Raw genomic sequence first — 24714 nt, 5'->3', positions numbered from 1 at the left:
CGCATCCACTGGGACCATTCTCCTTCATCCTAGTTAAAAGTGTGTGTGTACACATGTGTATGTGTGTGTTTTGTCCGTGTGCTCCTCGGTCCCCCAGCTGGACTGGCTGCCTGGCCATCATTAATCTCTGTCTGCACCTAAAGAGCCACTTAAGATGATGTAGGGCCTGTCTGCACACATACCTTCACTACTGTCGCAGCCTGTGATATAGCAGTGCACACACACATACACGCACACATACACACAATACCCTAGTCCAAAAGAGTCGCACAGGAAAACAGCGTAGATTATGATTATGCAACGTAGGAGTGAATCTGAGAACAAAAATACAGCCAGATACAAACAGCGGCCGAGCTGCCATTGTTTAAAAGCACAACATGTAAGTTCTGTCGCTATGTGCCTCTTTCACATTAAAAAAATAAATAAAAGACATACCTTGATGACACTAGGTGAAGCAGCGTCCTTCCTTCGTCATCTCAGGCTCACTTCACACCTGGTATAACATGCGTCCTCAGTGATCCGATCACAAGTAGACAGCTCTAAATACAGGTGAGACGGCAACCAGGACGCATTTGAGATCCGATCACTCGGACCACATTTGGAGGTGGTCTGACACGATGTGTCCTGAGCCACATTGAAAGGCTACTGAACTCCTACTGAAGTCCATCATTTGGTTCATTTTTATGTAGATTATGTATGGGGAGTCAGTGAGCGAGGAGAAACTGTAAACTGTCTGAAATGCTGCCTACGACAAATTCTTAATTATTTTGGCCTTCTTGTAATTTTGCAGAAGTTATTTATTTCTTGGTGGAAAAAAAAAATATTGTCTGTTTGTCTCTACATGTTAGTTGCTACTATTGTTGAGCCGCCAGTTAAAAACAACGTATTTGGCAAACTTGTTTAATCGTATACAGAGCGGGGGAGTGAAACCACTAAGCAAATTCTTAATCAGCTGTGCTTTCTTCTAAATTCAAGTCAAATCAAGTTTCTTTAGGTGGCACAGTTTAGGAACAACCCACAGTTGACCAAAGTGCTTTTACCCAGTTTAGAAATAAAAAGGCATTTCTTTTCTTGTAATAGAAAAAAAAAAAAAAAAAAAAAAAAACATTGTCCAACGTGGCATTTTACTTGTCCCAGGCAAACAGGCAAGCATTATTGTTGAGCCCTGGTTTGAACATTGTCGGAAACAGAGATAATGTGAGTAAATAACTCACTAGACAAATTTGACTGGAGTTGGAGGGTGTGAAGACCTGTGCTGGTGGTCTGTTTGTCCTGAATGAAACACGGACCCACCAGGTGTGCGTCTACCTTACACTTTAGATCCCCACTGGATCCGTTCAAACCCTTTCGCTGCCTTGTTTCCACTTCACCCTCCATCTCTGTGACCCGAGGCCCTGAGGTTAACACATCCTACTTTCTCACCGTCTACCTCACCTCACGTCCCCAGAGCCCACGGTTGTCCAGAGCGTGTAGTCCCAGCCCTGACACTGCAGGCAGCCCTGCACAGTCTGGCCTCATCTGCTGCCTGCCACCAAGCTCTTGTGTCCCCAATCAATAGTCCTTACTGAAGTGCTCAATTTCCACCGGGGTGGAGAAGACGGTGGAGGGGAGGGGTGGGCAGGACAGATGTATTTGATTGTCTCCTCAATTCCCCCACCTTCTGCCACTGTGAGGTTGTGTGTATGTGTGTGTGTGTTCCAGCAATAGCGTTATGAATCAGTAATCAGAGTGGTGACACACCTGAGCAATGCCCCCATCCCCCTTGGGTGCCATACATTATAAATCAAAAGACTCCATTTGCATACAGCCTGCTTATTATTCCAGAATTTGCCTCTCCACCAGTAGACTAAGGGTTATAATCATGATAATGAGCTGTGCTGACTGTGGGCTTTTTATTATTTGTTTGCAGAGGGGGCATAAACAAATGATATTATTAGTTTTTGATTTAGAGGTTTGCACTGTAAGATTTTCAGTGCATAGACAAAAACAATAGAAAACTTGCAAGTTTCTCACTGCATGCCGTGCTTTGCTTGCAGACTTGTATGCAAAAACTGAATACTGATAAATCTCCCTTACATTTACTTCCATTAAGTTGCTTCATCACTTATCACAAAATGAATCGCAGCAATGAGCAGCAGGCACAGATAGGAGGGGAGTGAAATATCCCCCTCGCTGATCGAGATCGGGCGAAAGCAGAATTTGCGATTTCAGATAGCTGGAGCAATTTAATCTGAATGTCTTGATTTTGAACCGAGGGGAGTAATCCGGTTTTTCCCCTATCAGCTGGGGTCACAGTGCGTAAGATAGTTAGCTTATGACGAATGTGGCACACCAGGAGAGAGACTAATTGCAGCCGGAGCGCTACCAGTCGAGTAATTGTAGGGGAAAGTAAAGACTGAGAGTATCAAGGAAAAGGAGCAGGTGCTGGCTGATGGAGGAAGCCTTGCTGCCCTGTGGGAGATCTGAAAGGGGAGGGGAGGGTAGGTGTGAGCTGGACAGGGCCTGGGGTTATTACTCTAATTGACACTTCACCTCACACACATGCACATGGTCCCTGGGGGCCAATCAGAGGGTTGGGTTTGCAGTGGAGGGAGGATAGAAGGCTGGCACAGGTGCTGCCGGCGAGTGTATCAGGGGTGTAATTGCACTGCTGATATTTGTCTGTCCATGTGTCACGCCACCAGACGCCCACTCCCCCAACACACACACACACGTACAGACGCGTGCACACACAGCCCATTAACCCTACAGGTCCTATTGAGAGCAGCGTTCCTTTGAAAGCCTTCAGGGCCCCAGTGTTTTACACACTGAATATAATAATGCACAGAGGTGCTCGGGCTCACTGGTGTCCAACAGCAGTAATTGAGAGACAGGGGATGGGAGAGGGGGTTACATGGTTCACCCTGCTGAGTGGACAGCCTCTGTGTGTGTTTATGTTTATGTTGATGAAAGCTACAGCACGTCCCAGCTCTGATATGACGAGCAAGGCTTGGACCACCTATATTCAGTGCAACACTCCCTGACAAAAAGGCACAAATTTAGGGATTATGTTCATCTGTGATCTGTGTGTACGAGTGTGTGGTTGTTTGTCGGACTTTCAAGTCATAGTAACACAACGGAAACAAATGGACAAGAGATTCAGAGTGAACACACTGAAAAGATGCTGTGAGTATGCACATGGAGAAGTAACAACTGTATATGCGTTATGCTCAATTTGAAGGATTTTTTTTATGTAATATTGAAATTGTGGCACCCTTTGTCACCTTCCCCTCCCCTTCCAAGGCTGTAGGAGGGCCTGCCATGGTTGCAGAATAGGCAAAAAAAAACAGTAGAGGCTGTATCTAGAGCCAGTGTTTGGTTTGTCTGTTCTGGCTGCTGTCGAAACATGGCGGTGCAACATAGCAACACTGTGGAAGAGGATCCACGCCCTCTGTAGATTTAAACAGCGTATTCTAAAGTAATGAAAACACAGTGATTCTCATTATCACATGATTATACACAAATGAAAACATACTTTTTATTTTATTCCATTTCTGCCATATTGTGGCAATAAATCCCTGTAAATCTTACACACTGGACCTTAAAAGCATTCCATATTTGTGAGCTCTGAACTGAAAAAGATGAACGACAATAATAAGCAACTATTTTAAAAATTGATTAATCATTTCAGTCATTTTTCAACACCAGTTGGTTCCCATTTACCACATGCCTCCTCTCTGTCTCTCCCCTCTTTCCTGTCTATCTCTAGCTGCCCTGTCGTAAATAAAGGCTCAAAGAGCTCTCCAAAAATAATTACGAAATAAATAAATAAAATGTGAGGATTAACTGCCTGTTTTGTATCATGTATCAGTGTAAACTGAGCACCTTTGGGGTTTGGACTTTTGGTCAAAACAAGACATCTGAAGATGTCATCTCGGCTGGGGGAATATATGATCATTTTTTCGCAGTTTTTTAACTACAGATATTGAAATGTATTGTTAGTTGCAGCCTTGCTGAGCATGTGCATTGTGTGTTTTCAGTGTTTTGACTAAGGAGTACCAGGACATGCTGAGAAGGATCTCTCCAGTTGTGGAGCAGCATAAGAAGACTCTGGTGCCCGGTGTACCTCAGCTCAACATGTGTGACCGGGCTGTGATGGTGAGTTTTACATAAATAAATATATTGATTGCTTTCATTATGAAGGGTGAAATTTACAGAAAAGAGAAGTCTTATTGTGAAGGCAAGCTTCATTGTGTGCAGCAGCTCGTTCCTCACTATATCTGGAGGCAGTGGGCCAAACCAGTTCAGTTTTCACAGCAGACACTGTACAGATACTGTACTTCTCTTTGTGGGCCAGGTGCCCACAAAGCCAGACATGTTTGCTTCTCATTTCTCTGTTCTTTGTATCACACTTCAGCAGCATACGAGAAATTGATAAAGACTTTATGAAAACATTGAAAATCAGTAATAGTCCTGAATAGACTTTTTTTTTTTCAGTTGATAATAGTTTTCAGTCTGCACTGAGCCTTCAAACTTTTAACGTTCAACAGATTTAGCTTTTATTTTATTATTATTATTTTTTAACAGTTACTAACTCACTCTAGAATGTTAACCAGTTCACCTTAATCTGGCCCATTCTTCCTTGATTGTGTGTCTCTGCTCTGCTTTTGTGAAGAAAAACATATTTTGGGGGGGAATCTTAAAAGCAGCTAAATCGAGCAGTTGGCTTTGTCACCTCAAACACCAGAGATACAGAATGAGGCTGTTGCTGTGGGTTCATTTATGGCGCAGCACTGCCCCCCTGTGGTGATCAAAATAAACACAGTTTTAAGTCAGGATAAAAATGAATCATGACACTATCCTGTAATGTGATGTTTTCTCCTGTGTCATGCTAATATGGATCCATTAACTTTTTATATTCGAGAACTCAAGCAGGTCGTTATCCTTTGTTGCCATTATTCACATATATGTGGAGAAAAAACTGCAGTGTCATGAAGACTTTTCATTGTTGTCTGTGATAGAGGTGACTGGTACATTTTTTATTCCTGTTTTTTATTTAGAATAAACTGAAATATGTTTATAAATGTATATACATTTATATAACAAGTTTGACATTGGGTGTATTAAGATGTCTTTCTGACTGAAGTACATTATGAAAATTGTGTACAGCGTAGAATCTAGTCAGTAATATCAGGTTTTTAAATAAATTCAGCTTAATAAAAAACAATTATATAAACTAGCAGTGAATGAAGCTTTAAAATGTCATGACGAAAAAGTAAAAGGTCGTAAAAGTAATAAGTGTGCTCATCTTCAAATCATGAACACTGTATTGGGTGCACAATCCGGGCAAGAATAAAAACAGAATAGCAGCACACACAGATAAAGTCTTCTCCTTTATTGTGAGTAAAAGCTAACCATTTTGCCCATAATAAACAAAACTATTTGTTTCTTTTTGTTGTGAAAATTTCATGACACCACATATATATTTTAAAGTCCCCACTTCTTAAAGTCCTCTGAATTATTGTTCCAATAAAATTATAGAAATTATTGCTAATCCAGAGGGAAAGACTTGGAAAAGAAGCAGACATTAAGGACACAGGGCAGGAAATGGTGGCCACCTAATAGCCCAAGACTCTCATGTCACTGGACAGAACACAGATATGATGTGCTAATCATAAATAATATCTTTAATAACTTCATATCTTGTACTTACTGTTATGTCTGCTTTGCTTTTACAGAACTGGGCCCCTGCAGGCTGTGAGAAGTTGGGAAAGTGTCTGAAAGTGCCAGCGTCTGCGCCCTGGAAGTGTGACTGGCCACACTGAGAGCAGAAAATGAGGAAGCAAAACCTGAAGATGCCTTTCTACAGAACAAACAAGCATATTTTTTTAAATGATCTCTTTATGAATTCTTTGTAAAATTGTTTATGTACAGTGAGAATGATGTGGTGTAAAACCAAGGGAATTATGTTGGTATGACAACATTACATTGATCATGTAAATAGATTTTGCAGCTGCGACTTTAATGAGCCGACACAACTTCTACCTTTTGCGGAAAAACCCTGCATCAACAGTCAGTGGTTTGAGTTACAACTCGTTTTAATGATGCAGATGATGAGGGAAAAGTATTTATTATCATCATCCCTAAAGTATTAAAATTGGATTATTTCTGTATCGTTTGTACTTGCATACTGCAAAATGTGATTTTTAGTAAAAAGCAGTTTTTATTACGTGTTGGTCCGGTGAATGCATTATGTGCAGACATGCAAATTTACTGTAGTTCTGCTTATGGGTCTTAAAATATCTGACGGTGAACAGAGATTTTCACTGTGACTTCAGCGAGTAAGATCTAAAACCTCCCTCCGTTAAATTGTCAAGGATCTTGTGATAGTGGTGCAGCTTTATTCATCATAATGACATAGGCTCACGTTATCTTAAATATATCCTCAGTCTCAGTTTTGTGCAAATAAAATGAATCTCTGTTCAGTCACTTTTATATATCTTCTCTTGTAAAAGTCAGAACTTATATTTGTTCACTTATGCCTTGTTTCACTTTTTCAGTGTTGCCAAGTAGGTGTGAAAATATTGCGCATAATCTTACAAACAGTCATTTCCTATACAGCTAAAAGGAAATTGCTAGTTTCAGGAAACAGACAGGGTTAGCTGTCTTTTGCAAATGAAACCGTACCATCATGTCAGAGGATCAAACTAATCATCCATCCATGGACGTGGACACTACTTTTCTCAAATCCAAGAGGGGACTCCTCAAAGTAGCAGAACTGGTGAGAATATTTTGCTCACGTTGCACCAACAGTTTGAACATGTTTCAGGTTGTACCAGATGTTCTCTAACAGCTAAGGGAAGAGCTACAGATACAGTACCTGAAGCAATAACAAGTAGTGTCACAAGTTTGTTGTATAGTAAAGCTAACAATGTTACTAGAACTAATTTGTTGACAGTATTGACATGCATTAAGATGCCAAGAGCATTTTAGAGGCTAAAGGAGCAACTGTATTAGATGGTTGTATAAAAAAAAAGTGATGTTGAAATATTAGTGGAAACTCAGTTCCTCTTTCTCTACATGAAATATGCAATAAGTATGACTCAGAAGAACCGATGTGCTCAAAGTTAAATGAGAAATCTTAAGTCATCATATTGCAATTTGCAATTCCAAAACGCAATGAACACAAAATTTCTCTCGAATTTTGTTAACATATATGTTAAACATCTATGTTAGTGAGCACTTCTCTTTTGCCAAGATAATGCACCCACCTGACATGTGTAGCATATAAAGATAATAAACTGCATGATTATGGTCCAAGTGTGCATTGGATTGAATAAAATGAAAGGCGACTCTAAAAGGTGCAGTTTTATCTTGAAATAAAGACATTTATTAGGTACAGAGCTATGGCTATTTCATATACAGCTACAGATACCAAATTGTTTTTCCCAGGAAGGCAAAGTCATGACCCACTCTACTCTGCCTCTGATTGGCTTACCCTCATATTCTTACTATGAGTAAGTGCTAGCCAATCAGAGAAAGAGTAGAATTTTGTCCTCCTTGGGAAAAAATTGGTATGACCCTATGTGAAACAGCCATAGTTCAGTGCCTAATAAATGTCTTTATCAAGATAAAACTGCACATTTTAGTGAGGCCTTTTATTCACTGACTCACCAACATGCATTTGAACTAATCTGTGAGCAAAATTTGAAAGAAACAAACCTCTTGTGTGCACAGAATAAGTCTTGGATCTTTTACTTCCTCTTCTGAAAAATGGCAGCAAAACAAAAGTGCTGCCTTTATATTTTTGTTGAGTTTTGCGGTAACATTTTTCCCATGTGTTACATCTCTTTTTCTACTCTAGGTCACCCTGTTTGTTGGCTTTGTGTGCTTCGCCGCAGCATCCACACCAAAGTATATTGCAGCCACAGTGTTGGAGTTTCTGATCACTTTATTTCTGGTGTTGCTGTATGTGTTCAGATTCAACAAGAGACTAACGTTCTTCTTTTGGCCTCTCGTTGTGGGTGAAGTTTTACAGTAATAACATTATGATATCATACGAGTTTTTATAAGTCTTGTGCTGAAGGGAATGCTATACATGTTGCTCTTAAATTGGTCTCTCTTCTTCTCTTCAGGATGTTTTCAATTCAGTGTTTGCAGCATTCTACTTTATTGTCTTGAGCCTGATGGCTATGGCTACATACACTGTGACAGGCATGCTGGTTGGAGGGGTGAGGAATATTTCTTTAATCTATAATTGCAATCTGACTTGTGTGAGGCAATTTTGATATGTGGGTTTTAGTTTTCCACTCTACACGGTCAATAAACTTGAACATCCAAACAATGCTTTCATCTGTGTCAGCGCTACATTACTGTAGCCCAACAATCTGAAGTCCCCTTGAAGATTTTGCCCCTCTCTCTCTCACATACACAAACATACTGGACACCGGATGTGCTGATACGTAGTGTGATGCATTTATTTTAAGATCTGTTCTCTCTATTTGCAGATAGTGGTCTTCATGTCAGCAGGGCTGCTGTGTGCGGACAGCTACACACTTTTCAAGAACATCACATTCAACAAGCCAAGAAGTGAAACCCAGAATCAAGCAACTGAATGAATGAAGAATTTACAGTAAATTGATCCAATGTAGTATTGTATCTGAGCATTAAAGTGGCCATATTACGCTTTGTAGGTTTTCATCTTTCCTTCAGTGTATTTTACGGCTTTTTGTGCATCTAACAGGTCCGCAGAGTCAAAGACTAACTGACGAGTTACTCGCTCCCACTGCTCTGGAACTGCCTGAAACACCTCATTTATAATCCAGCCTTTGTTCTGTTCCTTGGTGACATCACTATGAAACACATTTTTGCATAATGTGCAATTAAGGCCCATACACACTGAAAGCAATAGTTGATGAGCATCAATTTATACTCTTACCTAGGGGGAAAAAAATCACTTTATATGAGTATGTCCAATCAGTGTTGATGTTAGTCACTCGAAGCAATTAATTCCTACCTGCGTACTATATTGTCTGAGAAAGCTGAGTTCACCTATATGTACCAGGATGCATTGCGTTCTGATGCCCATGTTGCCATGTATCCCCACCCTAGCCAATAGATATTACTTACTAGGTGACAAAATCCAGCACACCCCCTGGCTACTCAAGAGGTGGAGACTAGAAATCCAAGCTGAAACAGCCTGTAGTTCTTCATTAACACCAACAACAGAACTAACATCACTGTGACCGTGTTGGATGCAGGAAAAACTACAGATTTTGCAACAGGTGAACTCAGTCAATATAGTCACACACAGGAATTTATTGCTTCAATTCACTTGACAGCCACAAAAAAGTAGTGAATTGTCCCTTTAACAAGATGAAATCCCTACAACTGATTAGTTTCCCATGAGCTCTGAAATCTGAGGGACTGTATTGTACAATATGTCTCAAAAGTTTTCTACTGAACTATGCACCAGTTTCCAGCAAAGATTCCAGCTGTAATTCAAACAGATGTTGACAGATGTTTTATGGATATTTTCAAAGTTGACATAAATTTTGGAAACAACAAATATCAATAAACTTTGTCTTTCTTTTGTGACATCAAAGTTGGCTATTTCCACTGAGTGGCGGTTCAGGATTGTGTTGTATGCAGCTCGGGGGGGGGGGGGGGGGGCATCACATTTCACATCTGGAGAAAGCAGATGTTGCGCTTTTTTGGGGGCTGGCGCTGCGTTTCCGCGCTGTCATTGTTTCCGTTTCCACCTCCGAGAAGCCTCACTCACGCCTCCACATCTCTTCTCTTTTTGTTTTGCTCTGAATCCGTTACGTTACGTGGAGTTTGGACGATCTGAAGTTCGAGGAGAATTCAAATCTTTTCCAGCCATGGGGGATATCGAGGCTCCCGAGTCGAGTCCGCCGCGCCAGACTGTCCTAATGTCTGTCCTGCCGAGCAAAGAGTTCGCCACATCCAGGAAAGGCATGCTGCTTATTGGTGAAGTGGTAAGAAATGACCAGAGGAATCTGAATCAAATGAAACTGTTTCTGTGCCATTGTTCCGCCTGATGCGCACTAAAGTCTAAGCGCGCTGCGTTTTGGAGACTTTTATTTGCTGTTTTCTGATAGTTATGGCAGCGATGGCAGCGTGTGGCTTTAATGCACATTTATAAATAAGTTTAACAGATTGTTTAACTGTCATTTTGAATGTGGGTCAGCCAGTTCCCGTCACACGGTTTCCATTAGAAAAGGGAGGAGCAGTCAGGGTTTATAGCAGCTATGAGGTAAATGTCTGAAACTTGGAATAGACATTTATACAGAGTTATGGACACACTGCACCAAGACAGTCGTTGTAAGACACTATTACTGATCATAACGGTCTAAACTTGTTTCAGTCTCTAAGTGTGTCGATTTGTGCATAATCAATTTTACAGCTTATGTAAACGTTTATAGAGTTTTTTTTTAAAATCCACAAGTTAATTTCATCAAACCAGGAACTGAAAGACTGTGTGTGTGTGTCCGTGTGTGTGTGTGTGTGATGGTGCTCGTGGTGAGGGTGGTGTTGGGGTGCTCTGTACACCACCAGTATAATACATTAGGGGAGACCAGGGATGTTAGTAACATATTTTTTGTTTTAAGCATCAGTAACTCAGTAGTTGTTCATGCCAAATCTCTTGAACTTTGATACATGGGACCCAAATTTGTCTACTACTAATAAAAGTCACTTTGAGACTGTATTCCTGAGTGTGCATGTCTCACATAAGGGAACTGAACTGACAATGTACAGACACACCCACGCTTCTTTTGGGCTTGAGTTTGCAAAGTGTGCCGTGCATAAATTCAGATGCAGAAATTCTCATCCCACCGTAAGCAAGCATTGCAAAGCTAAAATGTGATCTTGAAGGCAGTATGACTGCAAACCATCACATTACACTAGAGAAACTACTGCTTCAGGTTATACAAGTCAATACAATGAATGTTAGAAATCAATAAAAATCAATAAGAATTTCTCTTCTCATTTGAGCTCAAAAAGGAAACACTTTTTTAATTGGTAAAACTGACAGCATTACTTCTAATCTGGTGTTACATCACTCCCCTGTTTCCCCTACTTGCATGCTAGAGTCTTCACACAGCAACAGTGTTAAAAACGCTGTATGAACCCTCACATTTGTGTCATGTGACATTCAGATCATGTTGGGCTGTGAGAGAGCGGCAGTCGTCTTCCTCTCAGTCACATCCTTCACTCTGTTGCCACAACATGTAGCCTGGAGCTCAGTCCTGTGTGTGAATGAATGCAGAGCTCAGCAGCCTCCCCGCACTCCCACACACAATACAGCCTCTTTACTGCAACTTAACAATGTGACTGTGATCTGCAGCCCTTCAGGCTAAAACATTTCTGTAGAACTGAACTAAACTGAAAACCCGCTGGCATCTATACCGACAAAGTGCGGCCTGCTGTGTGTGCACAGAGGTGAGAGCGTACACCTGTTATGGTGAGCTAGCTCATGTGAAATAAAGGTCATATCTGCTAAAACTGGAGAAAATTAATACACATTAAGGAAAGATGTCATCAAGTTTGAAGGAAAATAGTATAGGTGATGTTTCACACAACAAGTGACAGTATTTGAGATGAACATGATCATCATTTACGTCATAATCTACTAATTTAATTTAATAATGTGCCAGTGTATCTGTGTCTCACAACCTGTGCTCATGTAATTTCTCGGGGAAACCCTGCTCTGTGCGTGTGGTTTACCATCAGTTATGGTTTGTCTGGTTGAAGTCTTTTATCTTTGACCTGGTTTAAATGCTAAATTATGAAAAAAAAAAACACTTTCTCATTTACCTACTGTACTGTCTACCCATGCAAGTTTCAGTTTTATTTATCCATGTTTTAAAATATCCATGTCTGAGATTTCTTATCATAATGGAGCTGACTGGAATTTCTTTCGTGCTGACACAGATATTATTAAGAAATGATGAGAAATGGACAAATGTCATGTATGGCTAACAATAATAATAATAAAAATAATAATGTGATCATAGTAATATCTATATTTATATATTGTAGCACTTCACAAAACAAAAGTTACAAGTTAACATAGCAAGCAAAGAACTCATAAAATGCAGCATAGTAATACATAAAATCAAAGAAAAAAATAAATGAAAGAAGTAAGCGAACCACATAAAAATTTAAAATGGCAAAATCCATAAACATAATAACAACCAGGGAAATCAGGGAAGGTGGTAGGATTCAAAAGAAGTGTCAGATTTAAAAGAAGTCACTGACTCAGCCTGCTGTGTTTCCTCATGGCTTTTCCCCCCAAATCCAGCAAATTAAATACGTGACAAACAAAAGTATTTTATCACATTGATGCAAAAAAACAAACAAAAAAACAATGCTGACATGAAACAGTCTTGGTCGTAGATTTGCAATATAGCAAATTATGTAACAGTAATTTATAAACCCAGATGTTAAGAAGATAGTTACTGCTGTATAATCAATTCAGTCCTAACTGGGACAACTTTTCGCATATGAAATAAAAACAGTAACCTTTGTCTGAAGTGCGTTAAATCCTGGGTAATTATCACCACAAAACACATCTCCTTTATATTTGAGTGAGAGACAAATATCCCAACTACTGGGCAAATTATACGTAAACCCCCTGCTTAAATACCAGTAGCTGTAAGTGAGAGGATGGAGCTGTGTCACTAGTAAACATGCAATTTAGTACGCTAAAACAGTATGTGAGATTTTGTAGTATACTACACTGGCATAAATATCCCACAATGCAATGTAGCGTTACCAACAACAACAGTCAGAAGCGGAAGACATACTTAGTTTGTTGTTGGTATGGGTTACCATGGTTACGTGTCTGCAACCTGCAAGGAGGCTCTCAGGAAGTTACGTGACACATGGTGAGCAGTGTGTCTGAAAAAGACTTTATTATTTACATCGGTATGTTGAACAGCAGTACATTTGGAGTATGTAGTGCTCAGTATGTGATTTTGGATGCATGGTATGTTTGTTTGGTTTTTGAGCGAGCTGTCCCTTTACAATGCTAACAGCCACACCCACAAACTAAAGCTTAGGTTTTAATAGCAGTTCAAAAAAGGACTATTCATATTCCTGATACTTACCGTCTGTGTGCTGTGCTAGTGTGCAGTGTCCCCGCTGTAGCTGTGAAGCTATTCTTCTTGGAATATAGTGACACAATTTTATTGTCTTGGTGTAATTTAAAGCTTACAGGCAGAGTTATATCAGCCTACAGTCACTGAACTCTGCTATTAGATATGAGTCTTCCACAGAAAGCACAGCCCTTGGCTTTACCATTCTTGGGAGCGTTAGTCAGACACACATCCTGCTGAGCATGCATTATTATACACAGTGTGTCAGACCGCCATGTATTTCTCATTAGGATTCTCAGTCTGAGCCAGCAACAGGCCCGATAAGGAATGTGAAATCACAGCACAATGAAAGCAGATCTTTGTAGTGTCTGAAATATTTTCACAAGGCAAACAAGCTGTTAATAAAGGGTTCATGTCGAGGTAAATGTGGGCAAAGTATGCCTCCTCTTAGATGGTATTAAGTGAAAAAAAGTAACTGAGGATGTTCAGAATTCTTTGCTCAGTATTTAACCCTTTGATGCACAACATATGAACACCCCTTCTAATGCGCAACATGGGTCAAAAATGACCCGCATTCATTTTCCATGTGTTTTCAGGCTGGGTGAGTGTTTCTTTGCTGTATTTTTTTAAAATCAATTTATTTTATTATTAAATGTCCCAATTATAATTTTAATATCTTGTTTTTGATTAGTATAAGGTCAATGCTTCCATTGTCTGTTTATTATTTTAGGAATAAAAATAGATTTTGGATTACTACACCACATGGGTCAAAAATGACCCATTTATCCAAGTGTGATTTTGAATTAAATTACTTCATACTATAACAATAATTTGCTTCAACTAATCACTTTAGCAATCCTTTGGGCCAAATAATCGTACATTTTATATTTCAAATGTGTTTATTTGTCGTACACAAACATGGACATTCTGTAGACACATACCTCTGATAACAGTTGAACAGTTGATATTTTAACCATTTTAACATCTGATTTGTGACCAAATAAAATATAACAACTGATCACAGTACATATTGAATAGTTTAACAATTGTAATCTTATTTGTGACCAAATACAATAAAACACAACTGATCACAGTGCAGCAGATAAAATTGAACTGATAATTTAACAATGTAATCCGATTTGATTTAAACTAACATAACCAGTGGTGGACAAAGTACTGAACCCCAGTACTTGAGTCAAAGTATAGATACTCCTGGTCAAATATTACTCAACTACAAGTGAAAGTTAAGTTCAGTCAAAATTTTACTTGAGTTAAAGTACTAGATTACTTGCTTTTAAAAATACTTAAGTTTTCAAAAGTACGTTTTTAAAAATACTTAAGTATTCAAAAGTACAAATTTCAAAGTACATATTCTAATATCAATACATGTTGTATTGTTTTCATGATGCATTTACAGAAGCTTGTAACTCTCTGAAACCATCTAATGATGCACTGACCTGCTTGTAGAATCACTCTGCTACACAAAGTCTATAGAAACACCTATAAACACTTCAACATAGAAATACAATCAAAAACTAAAAGGACAGCTGTTGTCATTTTCTGATGTAACTGTATTAAAATCACTGCATAAAATTAGATTGAAGCCAACTGTAAGTTGTTCTCCAAGTCTGTTAAATAACTGAGATTTCTTTCTGTCTTCAGGAGCAGTATTTTTATTAATTATGTGGTATTTTTCACCCGGATAAAAACCATCCAACTTAAGCTACTTAACTTAACTTAAGCTAACTTTAAGCTACCTAGAATAATGAATAATTATAATAACATCTTGAGATTTAATTTTGTCTTTCTCCTGCCGTCACCATTACCGCTTTTTGTTTGAATGAAAGAGGGAGAGTTTGCTTGTTCTTGTTACAGAGCGCCTGGACGTATTTCTGCTTTTACATCAGTCCCATTTGAGAGGAGCTACTGTGATTGGTTTCTTTCTGTGAGGAACACAGCATGTGACCAATTGCATTTTAGAAAAGAAGAAACAGCTGACTTCAAAGCTCAGTCAAAAAGTAACAACAACCTTCCTACAAATGTAGTGGACTCAAAAGTACAATATTTGTCTTTGAAATGTAGTGGAGTGAAAGTAATAAGTTTCCAAAAAAACAAATACTCAAGTAAAGTACAGATACATAAAAAATGTACTTAAGTACAGTACTCAAGTAAATGTACTTCACTACTGTCCACCACTGAACATAACACATCTGATCACAGTAGACTGCTAACAGCCATTTCAATTCTTACATCCCTCACAAATGACCACGATTTTCAATGAACAGCCATGATCTGAATTTAGAAAAGCAAATGCACAAAATATTATCATCAGTATACAGAGACAAGCTTGATAGTGGGGCAGCCAGGGTTTATTATGATCTTGAGGCATTTCTAGTGACAGGATCTGTCAACTGTCGCACTAGTTTAGCTTTATTTTGGTGTCCTAGCTAAGATAGCTTGCTAGCTACAATATAATATGCTATAATACAATATAGCTAATAGTATTGAATATATTTTCCTCTCTGACAAGTAATGTACTTTTTCTCAAGGTAACTTAAACCTTATCAATTATTATACAGTTATATTTCACAAGTCTAGCTAGCTAGCAGCAGTTACTTTGACAAGTCTAACTAGCTAACTAATAGGCTAGTTATTATTCTTTCTGAGATAAGTAGTCTAATGTACTTATTTAATAGACTGTATGACTAATTCTCAAGGTAACTTAAACCCTTATCAATTATCATATACTTATGTTTCACAAGTCATCAAATGTCAACATCTAACTAACAGTAGCCTATTGAAAATGTTTCCCTTTCTGACAAGAAACGGAGCTACTTAGTCTTCAAATTACCTTAAACATAATCAATAATTATGCAGAGTTATCACATCAAATTTCTTATCAGGTAAGATGATAATTATTGTAAAATAAGACTTAGATGTTTCAGGTCTTCAAATAGTTCTCCACAGTGGGCTACAGTAAATACTGTATGTTACACAAATGTGGGTCATTTCTGACCCATGTGTGAAAACTTCATGAAGACTGACAAAAGCTATGCTTATTCATAAAGGAAGAACAGAACACTTAATATGATGATTTGTGCTAAATAAAACAATTAAAATTTACTGAATAGTTGGATTAATAAATGATGAAATACATAGATTATAAACATTCAGCATAGAAACACTCAGCCATACATGAAATAACATGGGAAATGGATATGGGTCATTTTAGACCCATGTTGCGCATTAGAGGGGTAGTGATATAAAAAGTGTTTTTATTCAAAATGTAAAAAAGAAAAATATACGAGAAGGATGAATTATGATCAAAAACAAGTTAATTGAGGAATACCTGGAATGCTGAGTAATAAAATTAATTAATTGCAAAGATACAGCAAATAAAAACTCAGTCGGGTCACTTTAGACCCATGTTGTGCATCAAAGGGTTAATGTGTTTCTGTGGGCTTCTTGTGAGTTTAAAAGCCCACATGTGCACTCACAGCAAGCTTCACTACCTTCAGCACCTGCTTATCTGACTCATCAGGTACTTTTAAGGGAAGTGCTTTGAAAACTCTCTCCAATCTCCAATCTCACTTTATAACACAGTTAATCTATTCTGCAGGAAATGACTAGGCGGTTCCAGCTTCTTCAGTGTGATGATTTGCTGCTCTTCTCTGGTTTATTTAATCGTATCTTAGACTTTTGGACTCATGGTCAAACTAAACAAAACATATCTGAAGATGTCACCTTCTTTACTTTTTTTTGTAATTAGCAAAAAAAACACCACCAACAACAACTACAAAATTATTGATGCTTCAATATGGCCTACATTAATCAACAAGATCTTCCGTGAGAAGACTGGCTATTTTTATATAATATTTCTTAATGCCTGCCATCAAGTCAGATTTTCTGAGATCAGATGCAGTGATTTAAAGCATCCAGACTGGATTAAGATCATTTAATTTTGACATTTTATACTGTGATTACTATGGTGGCAACACTATAGTTTTTGCGAGGGGCCTCTAAAATCAAGTAGTAGCTTCAAGTGAAAGTATAAAAGTATTAGCAACAAAAAGTGCTTGAAGTATCAAAAGTGAAGTACTCATTTAGCAACAGTATGGGCCCCTTCATTGTTAATTACTGTATCCTACACCATATTATCAGATTATTATTACTATAACATTATAATTAAGGTGTAGCTGGTCAGTGTTAGATGCTCCTGATATGTTTTCTGTGTAAAATTCTAATTTGAAAAGTAACTTGCAACTAAAGTTGACAGATACATGAAGTAAAGTTAAGAAAAGAAAGTATAGTATTTCTCTGCCAACTATAGTGGAGTAACAGTTTAACATAGCATAAAATGGAAACACTCAAGTAAAGTACGTAGAAATTCTATTTCAGTTTTTGAGTAAATGTGCTTTGTTTCCCACTTTATTAACATTAAACAACATGAATAATAATTTGCATCTCTCCCCCCAGAAGCTGTTTGCTCACTGTATCTAAATTAATTAGATAATTTTTCATGTAAAAAAATCATCTTCGTTTTCACGTTAACAAAACGGAGCCAAATTTTTCTTTTTACATGAAAAAAATATCCCATTAATTCAGAAAAACAAAACATTTTTTTCTCAAGTAAATGCAGTTTGCTTCCGCAGCCTCTCTAATGTGATTTTTGTTAGGTTTTTTTGGCCACGTTACATATATAACAAGAAAATGTAGAGACTGTGGCTAATGTGTGTAACCTGTGCTGTCTGAGCTGTTCAGCGTAAAAAAAACACAAAAAAAACAACTTAACATCCCAGCCTTAATTCTCCATAAGCAAACATGACTGAGGATCTACTGAGAAACTCTGAGAAAAGCCTGTATATTCTACCTGCAGGCGTTTTGTTTTATTACGGTGAAATCGTATGGATCCCTGACAGGATGCTTTCACTCAGTAGCAGCATTTTTAAAGAAGAGCAGCTGCAGCAGTTTGGGTTCAGTCAGGGGGAGTTCCTAACCTCAGGGCAGTGTAGGATGACTGACTGAGACAAAGACAAGATGGCCGGGCCTGTCTGAGATTACACTGCCCGGACTTGCTTTCATTTGAGCTGATATGGTGCGTCTGTCCCTTCTAATGGAGGCCGTCAAACACGGGGCGGCGTCACTTACTTCCACTCTAACCACTTAAGACTTTGTTGCAAACACAGAGCACATTTTCACGTCTTCTTTCATTATTACAGGTCTGTGTTTGTGGGTGTTTGCACAAGTGCGTTTGTGTGTGAGAGAGAACGAGAGGGATTCAGTGTAACAGTGTACAGTCTGTGTGAATAAACACTGACTCTTAACAGCTGTATCTCCTTACAGGAAGTGAGCCTGGAGCTGTAATTCACACAGCCTTACAGCTTCAGGACAGTGAAACATTATCTTAAAGAGAGAAGATCAAAGAAGATTCAACTTCATTTTAGTTCTCAGTTGGATTAAAAATGTAAATTTGCCTTTGGCTTCATGCAGTTCACTAGATACATGCACAAATAAAGTGCCTCCTTTAATGTCTCTTGTCTTTAATTACAAAAGGAAATACAGAATTTAGTTTGCTGTTTGCTCAAGGCCTTTTGTCTTTAAAGGACAGTTCACCCAAAAAATACAAAATAAAATTTTTCCTCCCACCTGAAGTGCTATTTAGGTTGTTTTGGTGTGAGTGGCCAAGTTATGACGGAACTAGATGCCACTCAGCTTCTGGTGTTAAAAGCACCAACAACAACAAAAAAAAACAACAACCAGCAGTTCATCTTGTCAGAAATCATGACCTGGTTACTTCAGATAATTCACAGACTTTGTTGTGAGCAGTTTTGTGTAGGAACAACTTTCTTTCTACTGAACTAGACCCACAAACTGTTTCAGTGTGCAGACGGAAGCGTGCCACGAGGTCTCAAGTACAAGCCTCTCCTCCATGAGCTGATGCACGCTTCCTTCTGAAAGGGGATACGGTTTGTGCTTGGTAGAAAGACAATAGTTCCTACATGGAACTGCTCACAACACAGTCTTTGGATTTAGGATTTTAACATGTGGTTAATGTTGTGAAACATTGGTGTTGAGGTAGGTTGAGGCACACAAACTACTAAGGTAGGTTTGGAGTAACACATGAGACACAAACCTCTTGGGTGAAAGTCCCGTGTTTGAGCCATCCGTCTATCCTTCCTCATCCAGGTGCAGATTTTCTCTTTCTTTGTATTGTGTTGAAAGCCTGGCGCATCTCTTTCAGCTGCTAACGAGGACTGTGCACGTCTGTTTGAGGGGCGGTGTCACAGGGACAAAGGAGAGGAAAAATATGTGCTTTTGATTTTGGGGTGAACTGTCTCTTTTCATTGATTAAACTACAGTACACATTCCACTTATTTTTTTTTTCTCTCTCTATGTTTTTAATTGTCTCTGCAGGTTCTGTCCTTTGTGTCATTTGTGTGTTTCGCGGCATCCTGGGCAGCAGCCTTTGTGACGGTTCCCCTGCTGGAGTTCCTGGCTGCTCTCTTCTTGTTATTCGCCTACTCCACCAAATTCAATGAGAGGTTTAAAGGCTTCCTCTGGCCTCTTATGGTGAGAGCATTTTTTTTTTTTAATGCTAAAAAAAACCAAAATAATTATATAAAGTTTGTTTCCTTTGCATGATGTTTTTTTTTTTCTTACTTTTCAAAGGATTTTATGAGATGTGTGACGGCCTCCATTATATATTTCATCATCTCCATAATGGCAGTGTCCAAATACTCAGACGGCTCCTCTAAGGCTGCTGGGGTAAAGTTGTCTCATTATAGACTACACCACCAATGTTTGTATGTATGTGGTTTGCTTGCATGTCTTACTAAGACATGATGATATTAATATTAAATGTTTTTCTTTTCACAGATATTTGGGTTCATTGCCACCATCGTTTTCGCTTTAGATTTTTACCTCATTTTTAATGAGCTGGCCAGTTTCCTAAAGCAAGGAGGGGAGTCCAACGAGGAGCCATCAAGACAGCAAGGTAATACCCCAAATGAAAATCTCACATTTCACATATTCAGAAATATATGTGCTGATATGTAGCAGTAATAGTTTGGTAATGGTGATGGTAGTTCAGAATTTATGTAGGCATACATGTATTTCTAATGATGTTTAAATATAAAGGGCACAGCCATATATTCAACATAAAATATCTACTGCACTTGACATGGGATTTTTCTATTATTAAAAAAATATGCGCACATACGATAGGAATTACAACTACAGAGCCCAGTTTGTTTTGCAAACTTTTTTTAAAAATTAAATTTAACACATGCACACAATAAAATTCCATATATTACACATTGGTAAGCACAGCACAGTATAGTTATCCATTTATCTGATGAAAATATAAGTATTATTTTTCTGCAGATTTGTAAAATTATTTTGTATATACATAAAACTTTATATAAACAGTATTTCAGATATGATTTCAGATTTTGCATGCCCTTACTGTATCAACTGCCCTTTTCTAGAGGCAGAGAGGCTGCAGTACACCACTAGCATCTCAGATCAACAAAACAAATGCATTTTGTTGATGCATGTTTTGTTTACTTTACTAAAAAAAGAAAGCAGCATCTGAACACATGCTCCTCACAAAACTCAGACCAAATTATTACACAAGGGAGTGCTGGTGAAATATGGATTGAGTTTATGTTACCACACTGCCTATTTGTTGCTTAAAATGTTTTCAGAGACACATTTTAGTGTACAGTTTAGTTGTAATGTGAGAAATATAGCGACCTATTTTGGGTCCAGCTTCCAACGGAGGCTCTCAGATCAAACTATTCAACTGGGCAGCGCAGATCAAATATGAATCAAGATTCTGCCTAAAACATTTTCAGAAACATATTTTGATGTACTATTTAGCTATAATAGGAGAAATGTAAAGGAAATGTTTCCTGCACAGCCGTCACAAATAAACCTAGAAGCTCAGATTACAGCACACAGAGTCACAAAGAGTGACACGAACCTTTAATGTGTCAGTAATTTACAACAAATATCTTCTCATTTACAATAGTCATGTAGTTTTGGTTTTGTTTGCAAATGTTTTGAGATATCTGTCTCTGATATTTAATTGCATTCGTGGCACTTTTCTCTGTGATTCTGGGTAATCCCCAAAATTATGCAATATGTTAATTTGTTTGTTTGTTTGTTTTTAATATGAGTAAACCCACCCTTCAAGCTCGTAATGCTGCCTTGCACATTTGGACTGTATTTTTGTGCAGCTTGAAGAGATGCAAATAAACTTACTAAGAATAAATTGTGGTAAATTGGGTTTGTGTTTCAGCCTCCCTCCTACTCACTTTGAAATACCAAACAGAAAGTGCACAAGTTAACACAGACAGACAGCTTACATATTCAGTAAACACTAAATTCAGACTCTTTCACTTTGTACATAGCTGCACCTCTAATGATCTCAGGGCAGGTTTATTTTTAATTGGAGTTTTCAAATTCATATTTTCAGTGCTGTGAGGGCCACAAATGACATGCTTTTCTCCTCATTTTCATTGCAGTGGTTGCACAAGTTTCAGAGGTGGATATTTTAAGAGCTCAGTAAATAAAATCGAAACTATCTGCACTCTTTGATGCTGGCAGGGTGAAGTGAACAAGCTTTTGGTGATGTGGGTGAACCAACGGACTTTTGTCCGTCAAAGCTTGCTCTTTTTGTGTAATGTGATGAAAATAGAACCCATAAATGTATCCTGCAATATCACGACTCACATACTTTAATCCACCGTGTCCAAAAGTCAGAAATGTCTTCATGCGCACCATAGTTTTGATTTGTTACTTTCTTATGTGAAAGTGCCAAAGTTTCCCTTACATATGTGACAGTCATTCTGACATGGAAGGTATTTTTTCACTTTTGTTTTCCAGATGAGTATTCAGACTCGGATTCGGACTGAGACCGCCTGTATCTTCACCAGCGGATTCACTTGATCAAACAAAACAAATCTTTGCAGGAGGAACTGCCACTGAGCCTCCATCTGCAAAGATCCACTAGTGTTTCGTTATGCCACAAGGTTACATTAATACTCTGTACAGTAAAATCACATCAAGGTCACACTGACTGTTGGTTTATTATGTGCATTTATTGGTGGCTGGGGAACTCTGTGCAGTATTCTACATGCATAAAGAGATCCTCTTCACTTATCCTCTTCTGTTTCTTCTGTTGAGCATTATCTGAGCAGCAGATTTCACACAATCATGCTACGATATTCAATTCTAAACTGATGTGTTGCATATATTGGTCTTTTTGGTTTATGAAAACTTGGCTCCCTGTCATGCCCAAACCCATATCCAGCATTTTAGATGCCATTTTAAACCGGATGCTTAAAGGATCGTAAAGCTGTGAACTTGTTTGGTTTCATTATACTAATGTTTTTTTTTTTAAGGTTGTTTGTGCGATCTACATGTGGGAGCGTATGTCTAAATCTGAATTAATGACTAATAGTGACTTCTGGGCATACACTGTGACCCTGTTAACATATTAAACTAACACTAAATTAATGTCCTTAGTGGATAAATGTTTCAGAGTACTAATAATGAAGTTGTAACAAAGATATTTCAAATGAAATTTAAAAAATGGAAAGACAGGATTTCCTCTGTTTGTGGGGCATCATCATCATTTATACCTTTACAGTATGACTATAAAAACATATGTACAGTTTATAGAAGAACAGATTGGTTGCAGGTTGGCTGGTTACAACCTCTGTCCAATTGTCTTAACTCTACAGGGGTATATTTTTTATAACTTGAGGATAATGTGCTTATCTTTTAAATTTGACTTTTGGGTCAGCAGAGTTCCTGTGGCGTGCTGTACTGCATGAAATCCTTCTCTGTGTCATTACATTGTTTTTATGTCCCATAATTTTCATATTTTGTGAATCTAACAACAGAAATAGTGATACATTTTCAATTAACCCAAAGTTTGAGAGACTCTCTGCTTTTATCTTTGAGTTTGTCTGCTGTATGTGCTTCTTACAACCTGTGTGTGAATAAGATAAGAGTGCATTGAAGCCACCGAATGCAGTATTATTTTGTTGTGTGCTACATATCCTGTTATGTGAATATTTTGTGTACTGAAAATCTTACTTTGGTTGTTCATTCAAACTTTTTTGTCAGTTCTGCACGTATGTTTGATTCTTCAGTTATTCCACTACTGAGAAATTAGACGCACTTGAACGCCACAGTGACTGTTTACGTAATATACACTGCACTACATGAGTGTTACAACAGCGCTGTGAACTGAGGAGAGGTGAATAAGAACTGGCATCAGTGGCCTCTGATTTCCACACGGAATTTCAACTGGTGTTTTAATGGTTGAGAAAATATTTCCAAAGTTGCAATTACATCTAATAATTATTCACCGTTGTGCCTTTGGGAGAGTTCTGGTAGTTTGTTATGTCTGCGGTTTGATATATATAAAGATTCTGTTTGAAAGAAATACGGAAGAAGTTGTTATTAATAATTTGAGACTAAAATTGAGAAAAAGCTCAAAATGGATGGAAAGATGATTCGACTGTTGCTAATCAGTGTGACGTTCTCGGTCTTTGTTGTCCCGTGAAAACTGTGTATCTCTAAAACATCAACTTTTCACAAGCTAAGAAAAACAGTCATGTAAACTTTTTTTTTTAAACAATCCACGTAGGTTTTAAATGTTTTATTTCCATTTCCTTTCCAAAGAAGAAGGAGAAATTTTCCCCATATAGGAGCATTTGAACATCTAAAAAATTTGGTGTTTTACTTTACAGAACCACATCCATTTGTTGTGCATACACAAGTTTAAAATAATTTTATGACCAAGATCAGTGAAGATCAGTGCCATTTTATACATGAGGCCCCTTGCTGAACTATCATAGGTGAAAAATGTTTTGTCTGTTTGCTTTTTGTTTTGTTTTTTTACTGGTTTTCCCTTTTGTGCAAGAAAAGTTTGAATAAAAACCTGAGCTATTTTCAATAATGTCCAAATCACTTTATTTAAATTGTCACTATAAACTGATGTGAAGCCTTTTGTCAATGTTTTAAATACAAAAATACAGCTAAGTACGGCTCCATGCTGTACAGACAGACCTCGTTGTAATCATTAACAAAGCACACAGAATTAAACAGAAGAACATCTCACCTCTAACTTCATCCAAACAGTCAGACTGATCATATCTGCTGTTTACAGCACAATCTCCCCCATAAATACAAGGAGTTCATAACAAGTTGTAGCATAAAATTGTATATCGAGAGCCGCAGCTTGACAGTTTATGATGGTCAGTTTATATTATCAAGCTCCTGCATGATTGTGCTGCAAAGTTTCCTGTACAAATGTTTATGCGAACATTTTTACATCAGTCATAAACAAATCCATCAATGTAAGTGACAGACAGAGTAACAAATATGATTGTCTATTCATAAAACTACTTTGACATAGCAGTTGTACATGATATAAGTTACTACGAACATGAGAAAAGCCTGATCAATCAAGCATACTGTGTAGTGTTGAGACTTTTCAGGCTGTTTAAGAAGCCATACAGTTTTTTATTTTTTTTCATTTTAACCCACAGTTAAACGCACCTCTGGTCCACGCCTTAAACACACACACACACACACA

The 24714-nt window shown here is 38.0% G+C and overlaps 3 protein-coding genes across 3 annotated transcripts in view; all 3 read left to right on the top strand.

The window, feature by feature from the left end:
• galns (galactosamine (N-acetyl)-6-sulfatase) overlaps positions 1-6208 on the top strand; it is a 30215-nt gene extending 24007 nt beyond the window's left edge. Inside the window, exons 13-14 of the mRNA XM_084715714.1 lie at positions 4020-4137; positions 5718-6208. Of these exons, the coding sequence (XP_084571840.1) occupies positions 4020-4137; positions 5718-5804 (205 nt within the window). The 3' untranslated portion in view covers positions 5805-6208. The remainder of the gene's footprint in view (positions 1-4019; positions 4138-5717) is intronic.
• Positions 6209-6350: 142 nt separating this feature from the next.
• cklf (chemokine like factor) lies at positions 6351-8729 on the top strand. Its single transcript, XM_084715725.1, has 4 exons — positions 6351-6760; positions 7844-7999; positions 8115-8210; positions 8487-8729. The coding sequence occupies exons 1-4, from the start codon at positions 6671-6673 to the stop codon at positions 8595-8597; spliced, it is 453 nt and encodes a 150-aa protein (XP_084571851.1). The 5' UTR covers positions 6351-6670; the 3' UTR covers positions 8598-8729.
• A 996-nt stretch (positions 8730-9725) lies between these two features.
• LOC146332814 (CKLF-like MARVEL transmembrane domain-containing protein 3) lies at positions 9726-22262 on the top strand. Its single transcript, XM_084715702.1, has 5 exons — positions 9726-9977; positions 19515-19670; positions 19770-19865; positions 19977-20094; positions 21990-22262. The coding sequence occupies exons 1-5, from the start codon at positions 9861-9863 to the stop codon at positions 22016-22018; spliced, it is 516 nt and encodes a 171-aa protein (XP_084571828.1). The 5' UTR covers positions 9726-9860; the 3' UTR covers positions 22019-22262.
• The last annotated feature ends 2452 nt before the right edge of the window (positions 22263-24714 follow it).

This window comes from Lutjanus erythropterus, chromosome 1 (assembly GCF_056507025.1).
Source record: "Lutjanus erythropterus isolate fLutEry1 chromosome 1, fLutEry1.hap2, whole genome shotgun sequence".
Classification (NCBI taxonomy): domain Eukaryota; kingdom Metazoa; phylum Chordata; class Actinopteri; order Lutjaniformes; family Lutjanidae; genus Lutjanus; species Lutjanus erythropterus.
The sequence above is the reverse complement of the archived record's forward strand: the minus strand, read 5'-3'. Positions and strand labels throughout refer to the sequence as shown.

Bases quoted from the DNA above. Each gene is read 5' to 3' on its own strand.
- cklf (XM_084715725.1), top strand. From the start codon at position 6,671: ATGTCAGAGGATCAAACTAATCATCCATCCATGGACGTGGACACTACT. The intron at 6,761-7,843 runs GTGAGAATATTT...TTTCTACTCTAG, and splicing joins TCCTCAAAGTAGCAGAACTG to GTCACCCTGTTTGTTGGCTT. The intron at 8,000-8,114 runs GTGGGTGAAGTT...TCTTCTCTTCAG, and splicing joins TCTTCTTTTGGCCTCTCGTT to GATGTTTTCAATTCAGTGTT.
- LOC146332814 (XM_084715702.1), top strand. From the start codon at position 9,861: ATGGGGGATATCGAGGCTCCCGAGTCGAGTCCGCCGCGCCAGACTGTC. The intron at 19,866-19,976 runs GTAAAGTTGTCT...TTCTTTTCACAG, and splicing joins GCTCCTCTAAGGCTGCTGGG to ATATTTGGGTTCATTGCCAC. The intron at 20,095-21,989 runs GTAATACCCCAA...TTTGTTTTCCAG, and splicing joins GGAGCCATCAAGACAGCAAG to ATGAGTATTCAGACTCGGAT.